The 17559-nt window shown below is 35.4% G+C and overlaps 1 protein-coding gene across 1 annotated transcript; it reads right to left on the bottom strand.

The window, feature by feature from the left end:
- Positions 1-676: 676 nt before the first annotated feature.
- si:ch211-1i11.3 (mitogen-activated protein kinase kinase kinase 5) lies at positions 677-16852 on the bottom strand. The gene is made up of 28 exons (XM_052578373.1): positions 16335-16852; positions 16107-16246; positions 15066-15253; positions 14804-14972; positions 14235-14341; positions 13955-14125; positions 13011-13123; positions 12457-12616; positions 11916-12066; positions 11663-11767; positions 11395-11444; positions 10328-10423; positions 9827-9917; positions 8649-8782; positions 7481-7608; positions 6846-6982; positions 6655-6760; positions 6409-6566; positions 5848-6043; positions 5071-5233; positions 4792-4960; positions 4473-4655; positions 4091-4196; positions 3736-3976; positions 2738-2856; positions 2167-2255; positions 1981-2057; positions 677-1623 (listed from the first exon to the last, which is right to left on the bottom strand). Exons 1-28 carry the CDS (start codon positions 16663-16665, stop codon positions 1527-1529), a joined length of 3975 nt encoding a protein of 1324 aa, XP_052434333.1. The 5' UTR covers positions 16666-16852; the 3' UTR covers positions 677-1526.
- Between the last annotated feature and the right edge of the window lie 707 nt (positions 16853-17559).

Raw genomic sequence — 17559 nt, 5'->3', positions numbered from 1 at the left:
CCAAATTGAGATGTATAAATCATACGGAAGATAAATAAATAAGCTTTCCATTGATGTATGGTTTATTAATATCAGACAATATTTGGCCGAGATCATCTGGAATCTGAGGGTGCAAGAAAATCACCTTTGAAGTTTCCCAAATGAATTCTTAGCAATGCATATTATTAATCAAAAATTAAGTTTTGATATATTTATGGTAGGAATTTTACTAAATATCTCCACGGAACATAATTTTTACTTAATATCCAAATGATTTTTGGCATAAAAGAAAAATCTATCATTTTGACTCATACAATGTTTTGTGGCTATTGCTAAAAATATAACCCAGAGACTTAAGACTGGTTTTGTGGTCCAGTGTCACATATACAATTAAAATAATATATTTTGACAAATGAAATGCACATTAATCCAGATGAATAATGTTTGAAGCAAGAAAGCTTAAAAAAATGCATCATGGATAAAGTGAATTGCTAATACGTTTACTCAGATGTTTAGCAGGTGTTATCGCTCTATCACTAAAACCCATAGTTGACCTCAAATACATTTTTGGAAAGTTGACATCCTATCAGGTGCAATATACTTTACGCCATATTTAAATATTTTTAACAACATTTACTTATAATTATCTTCTAGCTATTATTATCATCTCACAAGAATTGAAGGATTACTTGGAATATTTGTGTTTAAAAATTGCATTTATTCTAGCACATAGGACCATTCAAAATGAACAAGGAGCAAATGTATACCAGTAACTACAATTACAATTAAAAGCTTTATTTTTTAAATAAATTACAAAATATTTGTCGATTTTTTTCTAGTTTAGTTGTCAGAATTGCTTTCTTCTGTAAGGTTAGGTAATATCTAGTATTAATAAGAACGGACAATTCATAAATACAAATACAGCATTTCTGTGCCCTTTAAAGTATATACTCAACTCAATACACTGCACAATAACTTATGATTTTCAGATGATGTTGGCATAAATATTTCACACATTATAGAACTTTATAAAACATATTGAGTAACTGAGAGACTGAATGTCCTTAAACTATTAGGAGATTGCACACTACCATTCAAATGTTTGGGGCCACTAAATTATTTAAATAACATACTGTAAGTTTTATTCAGCAAGCACACATTTGATTCATAGAGTCACTGTAAAGACATTTATAATGTTCCAAAGCATTTCTTCTTCAAACAATGTTTCCACAGAAATATTAAGCAGCACAGCCTATAATAATTTTCATCATTGATGATTAGAAGAAATGTCTCTTGAGCATCAAATCAGCATATAAGAATGATTTCTGAATGATCATGTGACACTAAAGTATGGAGCAATGACTACTATAAGCATAATGTTTAATAAAAAAAAATTAAAAGATCTTGCCAACCCCAAACTTTTGAACAGTAGTCTTTTTTTTGTGCTAGGCATAGAAATAAAATTATAGTGCCAAAAAAGGCACAGACTCTAGAAACCGCAAACTCACTGAGCTCATAGCATGTAAAAACTTGTCGAGAGAGTCATGTTATAGAATGGTATCTTCACTGTCCTCTTTGACTGGACTGAGAAGCGACTTCCTCTGCTTGGAGATGGCAGCCCACAAACGACACAGCATCCCGCCTCTGAGTGACAAATGCATGGACACAGATTTACTACACATCGTACAGAACTGTTCAAAAGACTGGATCACTATGTTTTTCTAGCAATTTTATTTAGCAATGCATTACATTGAAAACAATTCAAATAACCGCTGTTCTTTTGAGCTTTCTAAATACAATAAATAAATAAAGCATACTGTATTTTTGATCAAATAAATGTAACCTTGGAGAGCATAAGAGCTACTTTCAAAAGGAAAAAAAAAACAAAAACAAAAAAATTACAGACGCCAAGCAGTAGTGTATATACGATTTCTTTAATGAAATATTGAATTTTAACTATATCTCCTGCACCTTGGCATATAATTCTTGTTCAGTACTTACTTGATGCCACAGTACTGCAGATCATCTCTGCAGGCCAGATGGAGGAGACCGTCCAAGGTAAACTCATGAAAAACAAGCTTAAAGAAAGAACAGCCAATCACTATCAACTATGTTTTAAAGCCAACTTTTACTATTAGAAGTCTATAAAAATTAATTAGCAAATCAAAAATCCATATTTTCACTCACTATTTCTATGGTTTTCTCATCTACTGGAACACCTCTTAACCAGCGCACCATAGCAGCATTGTGAGCATTATAGTGTGAAGGTTTATTATCTGTGGGAATGAATAAACATATCACACAATGGCTACATACACTCTTACTATGGATGCATTACTTTAACATTACTGTAAATATGCAGTCTGTTATACACTATTACCAAAATAAATGGTCACTACAAAACTTATTGTTTCTAAAACACTTTCAGAACAGGGTTTTACATCTATAGAAGTACATATTGTGAAAACACAAGTCCCGAGGGTAAGGCATTAAATAGGGTTGGTTGAATTTGGTTAACAGTTTTGAGCGAATACAAGGTGTGTTCTCTGCGAGTCTCAAAATCTCCTCCCAGAACTAAAGACAAGCAGTGGCAAGTGGAGTGGATGTGAATAAATCTGACACATATTGCTCCATGGCCACACCTTTTGACTGCCTGAGGTGAGAACTTTCTCTCGTATGAAGGAAGAAGTTAAAAACAATTGTTCAGTAGCAAATACAGTGCTTATTCAGAAGTCACAGTTAAAAAAAACTGAGCTACCTGCCACTGTAGACACAGCCCTGATCTCCAGAGCGTTGATGTGCCTTTGTTTCGTCTGAAGTGAGTTCCTCAGAAGCTCCTGGAATTCTTTCTCCTTTTCATTCAGCTGAATTAGCAACCTGGAATGCAATGCAAACAATTCACAACAGAATAAAATCTATAGCTTTTTTTTTTTTTTTATAGTTTGAGACTAATTACTAAGACTACTGTATTTTCCGCGCTATAAGGCGCACCTTTAATGAATGGTCTATTTTAGAACGGTTTTCATATATAGGGCGCAGCAGATTATAAGGCGCATAGAATAGAAGATACTGCAGTCAAACGTTTGACTGGGTTTGCGTTATGCATCCGCTAGATGGAGCTGTGCTAAAGCGAATATCAACATTTTGAGAGAACAACTTGATCCATATATAAGACGCTCCGGATTATAAGGCGCACTGTCATTTTTTGAGAAAATTAAAAAATTGTTTTTTTAATTAATTATAGTGCGGAAAATACGGCAACAGTTAGTAAAAGTGTAAGATTAACAGCATAAGTGTCCCATATGCTTGACTGAAAAGTAATGTAATAGCAAGGGTGTGCATTTTTTTTTTTACAAATTAAAACTTGTTTCCAATTTTTATATTTTAAAATATATTTTACTTTTCAGCAGCCATAACTCCAGTCTTCAGTGTCACATACTCCTTCAGAAATATATATTTTTTATATATAAAAAAATGTTTTGATACATTTTCAGGATTCTGTTAATGAATAGAACGTTCAGAAGATAGCAATTATAAAAAAAAAAAAAAATTATATATATATATCAGAAATGCCTTTACTTTCACTTTTGATCAATTTAATGCATTGTTGCTGAATTAAAGTATTATTTTACTTAAAAAATATAATAATAAAAGCAAATTACAATTTTCGGACCTCAAACTTTTGAATGGTAGTGTACATTATGTATATTTTAAGCAGTAATCACTGTGAGGTTTGGCAGCAAAAGTTTTCAATACCTCCTGGACTCAAGTCGAAGTTCTGATAACTCCTGTGCAAGTGAAGAGTGGCTAGAGATGAGTTCACTGGGCAGATTGTGGCATTTGGCGTGACCCTCTTCAGAATTTTGACTGATACCCCATTCCTCTTCGTTCTTCGTGATGGGGGTGACGGTTGTTTCAGAATCGGCCTCTTTTGGCTGCTCGGTTTCTGGAGAACTTTCCTCGTTTTCAAATGATGACTGTAGCTGAAGCCTGAGCTCTGAAAATGGATTTTGAGGGATGGCAATGAAGATATGCAGGTAACAGTAGTTTCATGAATGCAATAAAAGCATATGGGATTACGGTTTTAATTGAAATGATGTCCTTCATGCACCTGGGAGCAAAACTGTGATAGCATCTTGTACAGCCTGTCTCAGCAAGTTGTCCAAAGCAAACATCCAGTGAGGTTTTATTTGTTGTTTCCTCAGAACCTTTTTCACCTACAAACACAAGAGTCACACATACTTTAGTATTATGAAGGTAAGATTTAGGAGTAAATGAATAAATGCACAAATATATGTATATACTTTTTTAAAAAACTTTTTAATTGCAAATATATCAATGTATAGTGCACAGATGATGTATTATATAGAATATATATATATATATATATATATATATATATATATATATATATATATATATATAATTAGCCCTTAGTTTTATTTAGATTTAGGCTTACTGAAATGAATGCAAACTGAAAGCAATGAACATACTGCATCCTGGAAGCTAAAGAGCACCGCCTGCAGGCTGCTGAGAGGCACAGAGGTGTTCAGCAGGCTGGAACGTAAAGTCAGGAGGCTGTTAGTCAAGTGCCTTTTGTCTGGAGAGCGGATGTTCTCTCGGAGGCAGCCAATCAGCTGGCTGATGTGATCTGGGGTGATGCACGGCTCCTCCGCCTGCGAGATGGTATAAAAGGCGAATCTTCACACACGTTTCAATTCAGAATCATTCAAGCATGTAAGAAAGGGCACTGGTGGTGTGACAGCATTCCACATCAGTCATCTCAGGTGACACAATAGTTTGAGAATGTACCTGCGGCAACGTTTCCTCAATGTTTTGAACTACATCGCTGATGTACTCGGTAAGGATCCTATTCAGCGTATCCCTCCGTTCGCTGTCCTTTCTCAGCATGAACAGACCTAGATTCTCTCCAGAACCCGCTGGGCTTGTGGTCATGTCTGCTTGAGGCTCATCTGGCACTCTATCAACAGAAAAATACATACAGCATGAAGGCAAATCAGACATTTCAGGTCCTTGAAGAATATTTCAATATAAAACTCCCAGAATTTGGGATATAATGCATGGACTCACGCCAAAAAGCTGCTGGAGATGGGTGGGCTTTCAGCCATGTCATTTCCTTTGAAGGCAGGAGTGGTCCTTCTTAGATCAAAAGAGGAGGACAATTCCATGTGTTCTGAATCTGTGTTCTCCACACGCAATGCAATGGGTACAGACATGCTCCTATGAAAGTCTCCTACAATATATTGACCATATATACACTCAAAATATGCAAATATCCAGTAATTAATATCAAATTACTTTAATATATTAGGCATATTCATATGTGGGCGTTTCTTCAAATTTATCACACTCGGCTATGGCACTCTCATGTACTGGGGTTCATTTTCAGGGGTTATTCTGGGGATTTTATTCACTTATTTTCCTGAATAAAGATCATAGAAAAACTGCCTGGGGAATTTTTATCATTTCCTCATTTTTCAAATGCCTGGGGGACATATATTCTTTTCTTTTTCATAAAAACAAAACAAACTTAAAAATAAATAACTTAATAAAAAATGAATTATACATGAATGAAATATATACAAATGAATAATAATTAAAATAAAATCAAGTAAATTACTTAATTAATTATAAAATTAACTTATTAAATAATTTAATTAATAATAGAATTATAAATAAATACTACTAGTTAAATAAGTGAATAAAAACGGATTTCTTCTGCAATATGAATAAACATTGCTGTACATGAGTAGACCAACAAAAAAAAAGGTGAGTGTGAAAAGTAGTGTTTAAGAAACACCCATTTAAAGGAGTTGGTTTTAAAGTGTCAGAGATTTAAAGACTCACCGACAGGTTCTTTCAGAGTGTTGTCAGACTGAGGCTTTGCCCTTTTCCTGGGACTGGCCTTTAGAAAGCTGTTTTTCAGGAGCTCTGATGCTGTAGCTCTCTTGTCTGGGTTGGGTTCAAAGCAGCACATGATGAAGCCTTTGGCTTCCTCCGACATGCACTCTGGCACTGTGGGATGGATCTTAAACATGCCCACCTGCGGGGGGACAGTTATTAAACCTGATGAGATTCTTTGAAAGAGATATTAACATTTAGGCCTGAAACTCAAGCAAGTATGCAAACACAAACACAAACACTTCTAGCTAAACATAATGTGCCAGAAAAAAATTAATAACGGCAGCTGTATTGAAGCATCAGTCTTTTCCACAATGGGCACTATAGCAGACATTAGCGCAGTTATTTCTCTGGCTTAACTGTGACTCTATTAAATATGCTTTAAGCATGAAGTCAATTGGGAATGTGAGAATGGAATGTAAATAAACTTCACATTTCATTTAACATGGTTATATAACCATTAGCTTAAAATAACACTCAGATCCCTGCTACAAAAACCTGCAGTACCTTAAACATGGCTGCTTGAGGACTTCCCAGCTCATGAAAGGGAGGCTTCCCTGTGGCCATTTCAATGATGGTGCAACCCAAAGACCAGATATCAGCCGGTTTGCCATAGCCACGAGGACCTTGGTCGATGATTTCTGGAGCCATGTACTGCAGAGTGCCTGTGGACGAATGAATCACGAGGAGTTTGAAAAGCAAACACACAAAAGTACATAATGTAATGTGAGAAGTACGCACTAGGAGACTCACCTGTGAACGTCTCTGTACATGGATTGATTCCTGCTAGTCTCTTAGAAGTGCCAAAATCTGATATCTTGAGCAGTCCGCTGTATGTATTTACCAAAACATTATCACCCTGGTGAGATGAAAAGTTATGGCATGTTATAATGAAAACTGCAGCTGGAATATTTCTTACAGAGTCTGAAAGCATCCATTTATACCTTAATATCTCTATGGACGATCTGATTGTCATGGAGATATTTCAGCCCTTCAAGAATCTGCTTGGTATAGAAGACAATGGTCGCCTCATTATCTTTAAGAGGCCCCCACTGTGATCGTAAGAGAGAGGACAAACTTCCTGTGAAGGAAGAAAAAAAACAAGTGAATACATTTTCAAATCATACACTCTGTATCCACATGCACATACATAAATAAATATAAAATGTCAAAAGTCTACTACAGTGATATCCTTTCCAAGCTGGTCAAATATCAATAATATTTTGAAGTAACTACTTCACTACAAACTGCTCAACGTTTTTTCATGACTCAGGATAGTCTAGGTATTGTCTTCATATAGGAGGTGTAGGACCAAACACATCAATGAGTGTTACGTCACTGAGCCATAAATAACTCGGAGATGAATTCTCTAAACTGGTCTGTGCTGTTCGGTACAGCACATTTCAATTACACTCTCAGTTGGAGATCTTCCAACACATGAAGATTACACACAACACACCCTTCCTTAGAGAGCCTAGGATTTCTCAATTGACCTTACGAAAATCATCATTTCCTCATGTCACCAAAAATGACAAGTTAAAAGGAAATGACAGAGAGCAATCAGAAAAGCACGCCACACCTCCAGGAACCTCCTCCATGAAGATCTTGATGAAGCCATCCTCACTGACGGATCCCAAATACTGAACAATATTCCTGTGCTTCAGCCTCTTGTGTAGGGCAATCTCCTCATGGAGTGGCTGAGAGTAGCTAAAAAAAAAAAAAAAAAAGAGAGACCAAAATGGTAGACAAAACATAAAAATGATGATCATCTAAGCTATGCAGTTCTGACCACAATCATAAGGGTGGTTATGGGCATATTTGGTTAAAACAGTTAAGCACAAGACTCGGATCAAATGGAGAGTTCTATTTCTGCTAAATGTCCATGTGAGGACAGATTAAACAAGCATCGGTCCTGTGCACAAACATTACTGGGCCGTGGGGACCTTCGAACATGGTCAGGGGTCAACAAACAAACATTGATTTCTACTGAAGCAGATCAACAATGTATACACAGTTCAGAAGCGATGTAAATATTCTACTAAAGGTTAAAAGTAAAGGTCATATTATACACCATTTTATTATTATTATTTTTAAATGTATTAATATACGTGACCCTGGATGACAAAAGCAGTCTTAAGTGTCAGTTTTTTTTTAAATCACATGAAAGCTGAACAAATACGCTTTCTATTGTTGTATGGATTTGATATGATAGGACAATATATGTTCAACATATAATTATTTGAAAATCTGGAATCTGAGGGTGCAAAAACTATTATTGACGTGTTTACGGTAGGAGATTTACAAAATATCTACATGGAACATGATATTTACTTAATATCCTAAAGATTTTTGGCATAAAAGAAAAATCGTTAAGTTTGACCCTTACAACGTATTTTTGGCTATTGCTAAAAATATACCTTAGCCACATATGACTGGTTTTGTGGTCCAGGGTCACTGTCTAATATATCAAATTATTCATAGATTTTATGAATCATATCATACAGTAATTCTGTGTGGCAAAATTAGACATGTTTTAAGAGTTGTGAATCTAATAGTATATTTTTAATGTGTAATGTTTGTTACGTAGTATATATGAAGCTATTTTATCTTTTATCTGTTTGATTCTTCGTGATACAGTTGGAATAAATTAAACAAACTTACAGCTAAATTGATCAGAACTTAAGAAGCATATTCTAAATGATGCATTCCACTAGAGAAATGAAAGCAATGGAAAAACATGTTCATACGTGCTGTCCTTCTCTGGAATCTCTTTGATTGCGATGCGCACTTGATTGCTGAGGTCCCGTCCAGCGTACACCACTCCATAGGTTCCTTTCCCCAGCACCACCTTGTCTCCCTTTTCATTCCTCTCATAAACGTACTAAATTGTACGAAATTGATACTTTTATTCATCAAGGGTGCATTAAATTGACATTTAATTTAAAATTGACAGCAAAGACAGTAATAACGCTACAATAGATAAGTTTAGCCTTGGTGATAAGAGACAAACTTTTTTTTTTTTTTTATAATTTTCAACCTCAAACTTTCGAACGATAATATATGTTTTATGAAATATTTTACATTTAATTAAGCAATGATTAAATATTAAGGAAAAATTAAAGTTAAACAAACATGTATGCTCAATGCTTGTTAAAAACAGCAAAGCTGAGTTTTCTAGGACGAAGCATTACATTTCATACTTCCTGTAGCTCAAGTGGTAGAGCATTGCGTTAGCAAGCGCAAGATTGGGGGTTGGATTCCCCGGGAACACATGATAGGTAAAAATTGATAGCCTGAATGCACTGTAAGTCGCTTTGGATAAAAGAGTCTGCTAAATGCATAAATTTAATTTAGTTTTAATTTAACTGCTATATTCAGCAAGTACTAAACTTGCTGCACTTAGAACACATGACAGCAGGAAGTAGGTTTAAAATGTGGAGTTATGGCAATACTAAAGAAATCACAGTTGCATTATTGAACCATATGGAAAGATCCACATTAAAAGAAACTATTTTACCATAAAATGTCAAGTCACTGTTATTTCTATAGCGCTTACAGATACAGTACAGATCAAAGCAAAAGCAGCTTCACAGTAATAAACAGAAATAGCAGAATCAACTGACACTACATTTCCTGACTGGCAAAATCCAAGCCATGAGAAATGGACCAACTAATTGGTTAATCAAAACTAAACTAAGGAGGTTTTCAAATATATCTCAGGTCTGTTCAACTCAATAATATCATCCAATTCTACCATGAGCTACATCTACATCAGCGGAAGTCATTTCAAGGGTTATATATCAAGGATAAGATAAAAAAAAAGCTGCTTAATCAACCAAGTGCACATTTTCACTAATGCCAAACATGGTTACTAGCTTGAACAAACAATGAGAAGATATGTGATATTCATGGTGATTTCTCTCACCTCTAAATCTCCTTCACCTGCCCTGATTGGACTGGAATCTTCCACGGGACTTTCTGTGTGATGCAACAGAGAGTTGACCAAATCACAGAACCTAACAAGCAGCAAAAATTACAGGGTTTGAGAATATGTCCAACGAAAAAAAATCTCTTTCAATGTGACATGATATTTCAGCAAAAATGGTGTTAAAATGCACTTAATCATTTTGCCATTACGTAATCGCTTGATGCTTATTTCAATGGAACTATGACAAATTCAAACGTGACTTACTGAACCTGATACAACAGGATACATGAGAAAATCATATGACCTGTATTTTAAAGGCATAGTGAATAGTGCCCGCAGCACCTCTGAAGATTAGATTCAGGTTATTCTTAAAACAGATTCACAGAACTTAATCTTTTAACAGTACATTTGCTGTCAAAACAATCATGACACTGGAGCTCTTCCCTTATGTTGTCCTTGGCAGCGTGTTTAAGCAATGTGCCGATGGGAGAAGCTTACCCTTTACAATGAAGATCGCTGGGAAAGTACAACTGGAAGTCATCTGAATTGTACAGGACATACAAAAAGCAGCTCCGCTCGTCAAACTTGGAGATGCTGCAAGAGTGGAATAACAGGGATTCACAATCACAAGCCAAAAACTAAAACATCAAAGATAATGGGACAAATCATTTTACACCATTTGAAACAGATCAAAATACAGCGATTTAGTTTGTAGTCCTAAAACTCAGAAGATCTGTGGTTTCCCTTGGGAATTTATAAGTTAAATCATTTTTAAACAAATGTATGTAAATCTGTGTGAATATGCCAACTGTTGTAGTGCAGTAACCCACAATGGTTTTAAAATTAAATACGTTTTAGGTGAATATGTAATTACGTGTGTTACATAGAACATTTGAAACTCTCTTTAAATAATGTCAATCAGAGATTTAGATTTTCAGCAATATTTAAATATTCACAGGATTGCAAATAATCCTTCTAGGATGGCCTACAAGATGACATTATGACTGAACAGCTAATTGTAACTCTAAAACATTTTAATGACAAATACAACACTTTATAAAAAACCCAGACAAATTTCATTTAGTTACGATGCCTTAGAAAATGAATCATGTTCAGATAAACAAATAATGCACACCTGTGTGGAAATACTAATCCTACTAGGAACACAAACCCTTCCTAGAGCTATTTATGCATAACTGAAATTATTTTTTAACTATGGGTCAATGTGACCTTAAATATTAACATCCAGTGCCGTTTATTTTGCAACATGAGCTCTAAACTAGATGCCTGCCGCCCTTAAGGCTGGAAATGGGAGCAAAAACAGAAAGAAAAAGAACAGAAAAAGACATTGACCAATAGCTTAAAAGCTGGAAAGAGGATAACAGGCGTCAACCAGGCCAAGCAACAAGTGAGGAAGTAAAAAAAAAAGAGAAAGTCATTGGCCTGTTGCCAAACCAGAGCAGCTCTGGTGGGATTATAGACTTCTGCAAGATCGGAAATGGAAAGCAGAAAAAAAAGGAAAAAAAAATTGTGGAAATGACAGTATTCCCATAAGCGAACAATACCTTACTCCACGAATCGCAGATGCTGGGAAAGTCCACTCATGAAGACCTTTCTGGGAAAGCCAAATAAAGCACATTACACTCCCACAGACATGAACACAAGGTTGAAATTTACAGCATAAAGCATCGGGTCACTCCGCACTCCCGTCATGTTAAATGATGCCTATCCACCACATAAATAATTGAATAACATGGAAACTCCACTGCGTGACAACACACACTGCAGCCTGCACAACGTGTGCAAAAAACATCAAGGGTCAAGGGTGTTCACCTCGAGTGGAGTGACGTGTCTCAGCTGCACTGTACGGCTGTCATCTTCTTCACTTACGCTTATTATACTAGGTTGGAAGACTTTAGTGGGCTCCAGAATCAGAACCTAAACAAGATATATATTTTGAGTCTGTTTATGTCTCCACCTTTTTGGCCTTTCCTTTAATTGTTGTTGAAGCTAAGTTAAACAAGCTGTCTCTTGTGCAGTAGGGTAATGTTGTACCGATGAGAAGGGAGAAAAGAGGCTGTCTTACTGGGCAGCGTGCTGTAGAAACGGTAGGCTTGCATGCCTGCACCATTAACTCCATCCAAAAGTCCACAGTTTCCTGTTTAGGATGACTGTTGTCTCGAGGTTTGGCAAACTGCTTGTACAGTATATATGTCTCCATGATGGATGCAACATACCTTTTTTAACAGAGAAATCTTATTTAGGTTTGCCTTCATGTTTTGTCACAATAATCTGATTTCTTTTCCATTCTATTTATTGAGGGTGTTTCTCATGCAATTTATTGATTAAATCTGTTTTTTGGGGTAATTAATTATAATTAAAAAAAAGAAGAAGAATAAAATGGATAGGCCTAGTCCTTTTTAGAATAAGGGGTGTTATAAATAAAAAACTGAAAATAAAACTTAGGGCTTTAAATGTAAATGTAAATCAATTTGCAATTGCATTTTTTTAATTAATATATTTTTTTAATGAATGAAAATCATTCCAATAATATTCATTAATAGTAATAACTTTAACTTCAGACTGCCATAAATAAAGCTAAATTAACATTCACTTTCTTTACTCACCACATTGGCGCATTGAGCCTGTAGAGCTTCTCAGAAGCATCTATGACTTTTTTGTGCTCATTGGCCAAGATTCCAGCCCCCAGATAAAAACCCACATCCCAGTAGTCCTGCATTTTCTCAAGACTGCCTTTCCTGCCCAGCAGGCTACTGAGTGTGACACCTGCACAATGCACAAAAAAACACCATGACTCAATAAACCAAAACTCAATAATAAAAACTCTATCTATTTGGTAAATGAATGAAGAGTGGGAGTCATGCATGTGTGAAAGCAAGGCAACACCTGTATAACCACCTCAAACTGTTACTTTCTCATGCTCTCTATACACATGCTTTGTGTCATCATGCATTCATGCTCAATGCCTGAAGCATCTGTATTATACGAGTAGGCCACTAAATATCAGTTTCTATACACTAGCCTGCTATACAGAAAAGACCATGCGATAGCCCGCAAAGCACTACTGTATAAGATATGTAGACCAAACCATGATCCATCTCACTGTTTAAAGGGCTCACAACAAGAGCGGTGAAGCTAAATGAGGGACACACAAACACACCGTTTTTCCGCAGTTCAATAGAGGTGTCGAATTCATGCCCAGCAGCTATCAGAAGCACAACGTTATTGATTCCGGAGTGCAAAGTTGGTTCAATCTCAAAAGCCTTTCCATACCTGCAGGACAACATATAGGTAGAAACACAAGAATGGAATATTAGAGAAATTAGCATTACCACAAACACTTTAACAAACATGATTGCATCTCTGCTTGAACCACAGTGAAAACATTTGCAAAAAATAAATAATAATACTAATTCTCTAATTTTTAGTCAAAGAAAGTATCTAAACATGATTTAAATCAGACAAATTCAGATAAGAACTGTATTAAATTATATTTATTTGTCTCAGGGAATGTATTAGGGAATTCATATTGTCATATTTTCCCATTGAACATCTTTATGCATTTTGTTTGGTTGTTTGTTTAAAGCATAAATCTACAAAAATTTAGTAAGGTTTATATTTAAAAAAAAAATAAGAAATGTTTTTTTTTTTTAATTATTATTAAAATTGTATTTTCTTAGCGCACTCTGGAAATTATTGTTATGTTTTTTTTGTTTTTTGTTTTTTTAAAGCATACATCTGCAAAATTTAGTTAAGAAAAATATACCTAAAAATGTATTATTTGAAAACAGGAAAAATACATCTTCTCTAATAACAAGTGTTCATATCAAAGTCTTAAGCCGTTTTTTTTTTTGATAAACATATCTTGCTTTAAGATTATTTGCATATTTGTACTGGAAAGCAAGACAAAACTACTGAACAGGTTTTGGAAGCATGTGCAAACCACTGGAATATTAACTTTTATTTGCATTATTTCAGGTTAGATACTATCCTACCGTAGGACTATACAGTGAAGTGGATGTTTATAAATGTGTGCAACAGACATAAAGATCAACAGTCACGTGGCGACTCTGTCGATCAGGACGGTAATTTGTAATGACTCACCAGTAACAAGCTTGATCTCTGCTGTTTGTGTCTTTGAAGCCCGAACTCAGGAACATGTCCTTGTAGATGCGCCCGCACAGGCAGTACACATCTGAGGCCACGGTGCTCCCCGATTCCACGATGGGTAAAATGAGCTTTAAAGCCTTGGCACGATCGCCAGGATGATTCCTCCTTTAAACACATTTCAAAATGTTTTGAATGGAACAATATTAATATTTTCTCAAATAAATTTGTTTTTGTGTATTACATTATTTAAAATAAATAAATAAAAAAAGTTTACCTGTTCAGTGCAAATATATACTGAAACTTGATGTTCTGATGTGATGTCACCATGCACATGGGCAAATTATTCAAGGTCTCCACCAGATTTATTATGGCGTCGTAGTCCTTGAATCACATTGAGAAAGAGAGTTCAATTTCATTGAATTATTTACACATTTGGCTGGCACCTCTAATATTTCACAACCATCCAAGTCAAACAATCTTGCTTATTTCTCTGGGTAGACAAGGAAATGCATATAATCAAATTAAAAAGCACAGCATGAAAATCTTCAAGAACGGGAAGCAATCACTTAATGTTTACTACATGATTTATTATATAAAGGACGGTAAGATCTCATTTCTAGATCTCATTAATAATTAAACAGATTCAGGTGTGTATCACAGAAACAATCAAAACATTCATACAAAGAAGGTCTGGCACAAACATGCATTCAAAATTACTGCAAAGGAGCCTATTTGTTTATATAATATAATAACTATACAGTATGCTATCAACACGTTCAATTATATTAGCTGTGTTTGTAACTGAAAGTTTCGTGTTGTGCATATGTTACTCTAGTAACTCACTGGGATGTCCCGGTAAGATAGCAGGAGGCTCATAACAATGTCTGGACTCAGAAGCTCCACAGAGTCCAGGCGCTTCTGGATCCGGCCCAGCTCCTGACTCAGGGCCTGTCCGGTGAAGTGCTCTCGGGCCAGACGGATCTCTCTGCGGATTGCCTCATGGAGGTATTCGCTAGGAGCCAAGAGTGTGCTAAATGTTAATTCAGACGATTTGAAAGACGCAATTAGCACGTGACTTCAAGGACAAGAAAATGCACAGTCCTACCTAGAATGAATGTGAACACTTTCCAGCAACTTGACCAGTCGATCCTCCAGAGGGGTCAGCAAGGATTCAAATTTAAAGCTGGAATGAAGGAAATCTTTGATGCCCCTCATCAGTGTGGCATCACAGGCAAATACTTTACCTTGTGGTGACACCATATAGGGAATAAAAGTGTAGCTCCCACATTGTTCCTAGAATGAAGAATACAGAAGACCAAATGAAAACATATGATATAGCACCGAGGTAGGTTGTGACAAGGACAGTCACTCAGTAGCTATAATGTTTAGAGTGAAACAACTGATCATACAAATGCTTGTAGTGTTTTTGTATGTTAGTTCAGACATCTAAATAATAAATACTTAAATTGCAATTGTACTTGTAAATTTTCTACCATCCTAATAGTGCCTTGAAATATCAATATCAGGATATTTTGTAATATCTGTTGGTAAACACAACAACTTTTTAATGAAAAAACAAGTCAACGATCTAATGAAGAACTGAAATGTCAAGCTGTGTTTTTAGGGAAAGTCTTTGTTATCTTATTTGAAGAATAAATCTACAAACTTAAGTTATATTTGTTTTCTGTTATCACATTATCAGAAAAATACATATTTTATGTGTGTGTGTGTGTTCGCACAAATACTGGAAAGGAAGCATTTTAGAAAAAGGGTATTTATAATAAATTAATATTTGGGATAAAAAAAGTCACATGCTTAATAATTGTATTTTAAAAAATTATTTTATATTATGTATGTTGCCATTTATTAATAAATTAATGTTTCGTAATAGTAGTGTTGTTTAAACGGAAGGTCACATTATGATAACTCACCCCATATAGCGTGACAACATCGTTGTCAAGAGTTTGTTTTTTTGCCAAGGCTTTAAGGTTTGTGTCTACACAGAAACTGGCATTCAAAAACATACTCACACTGAGAAATATTCAATAAAATAAAGTGTGACAACCAGCACCGGTGTAATTATTAGAGACTTTCGAACACAACCTTGCATTTTCATTGGAATGTTTTTGTGTGCCTTGTGTCTCACCTTCACAACTTGAAGATCGTCTTCTCGTTTGTTACAGTACAGGATGACATTATTGGTCATACTGAAACTTTCCCTGACACCCAGGTGATAAAACAGAGACGGCTGGCAGATGGTGTTATTCATCTCCACCACAACAACATCTAAAGACAGAGTTAAAATAACATCCGCTTACAAATGCACTTTGGAATTATTCCTGAAAATCCCAGATATGTACGTGCCACAACTTGCCTGCGTTGTAAAAAGTGTCCAGAATTTCAGAGGTGCCCAACGCAACGCGCTCAAAGGAAATACTCTTGAGCACCGCATGCGCGTCTGCGCAGGCTTCTTTAAGACATGTCAGTGAAAGATTCGCCTCGGTTTGAGGCACAGACCCGTCGTCAACGGCGATATAAACCACGGATAAAGCCCTGGTCCTACTCCGCGGGGATATTACGCCTTTACCCCCGCCGCCGATTTCGAGAGCCAAATGATCCTGCCATAAACTTCCAGCTGAAACTCGCACGGGATCCTTTCTCTTGGTCTCGTGCAGGCTCATGCGCCTGCGTTCAGTCGTATACATGGTGTATGTCGAAAACGGTGCCTAGCTTATTAAAAAATCATCCTGTGACCGCGTCCTGGACATGCCTTCACTATGGCGTTAAAGTATTCCTGTAGTTTTCCCAGGTAAGGCTCTGAGGAGGATCCTTTTAGACGCGCCCTCCTCCGGTTCCCCGCCTCCTCGTGTCGCGCTCCACAGCTGTGCGACCTCTGCCTGCAACCTGAAAACACACACACACACACACACACGTTCAGTATATATATATATATATATATATATATATATATATATATATATATATATATATATATATATATATATATATGCGTGTGTTTAAAAATTAATTATCTGTTCTTTTTTATTTCGCAACAATGCATCTGTCAGAGATAAAAAAAATTATCACATTGTACCCTGTTTCACACATATAGTATGAAGGCATTTAACAGACCTATTTGAATAAATATACAATAAAATAAAATAATACAAAATATAACTGCAATGAATAAACTATAAGCATAAACAAATAAAAGAAGGATGCAAAATACAAATGTACCTTAAAATTTAAATCTTTATGGAAAACAAACTGAAATATACACCTTGAAATAAAATCAAGCTGACAATATAAATAAAATCAATATATAATTTAACTGAATACATTATGCAGTCAATACAAGCATAATGAAAAATTAGTACACGGTGTGTGTCATGTAAAATAAAAAATAATAAAAAAGTAATAAAACACTTCAGTGTGCTTTTATTTATTTATTGCAACATTACATAGTGTTTTATTAATTTTATTATATGTTATATTTAGTATGTAATTCATTGGTCAGGATTCCTGCAGTATTTTTTGTTATTGTTAAACTGTTCAGATAAATAAAAGGAAGGAAACAACTCATTTAGTGTTTATTCCAG

The sequence above is a fragment of the Carassius gibelio genome, chromosome B16 (genome assembly GCF_023724105.1).
Source record: "Carassius gibelio isolate Cgi1373 ecotype wild population from Czech Republic chromosome B16, carGib1.2-hapl.c, whole genome shotgun sequence".
In the NCBI taxonomy this organism is placed as follows: domain Eukaryota; kingdom Metazoa; phylum Chordata; class Actinopteri; order Cypriniformes; family Cyprinidae; genus Carassius; species Carassius gibelio.
This window is presented reverse-complemented; position numbering and strand designations above follow the sequence as displayed.

Bases quoted from the DNA above. Each gene is read 5' to 3' on its own strand.
- si:ch211-1i11.3 (XM_052578373.1), bottom strand. From the start codon at position 16,665: ATGTATACGACTGAACGCAGGCGCATGAGCCTGCACGAGACCAAGAGA. The intron at 14,973-15,065 runs GTAGGACTGTGC...CTTGGCTCCTAG, and splicing joins AGTGTTCACATTCATTCTAG to CGAATACCTCCATGAGGCAA. The intron at 1,624-1,980 runs GTAAGTACTGAA...TTTGTCACTCAG, and splicing joins CTGCAGTACTGTGGCATCAA to AGGCGGGATGCTGTGTCGTT.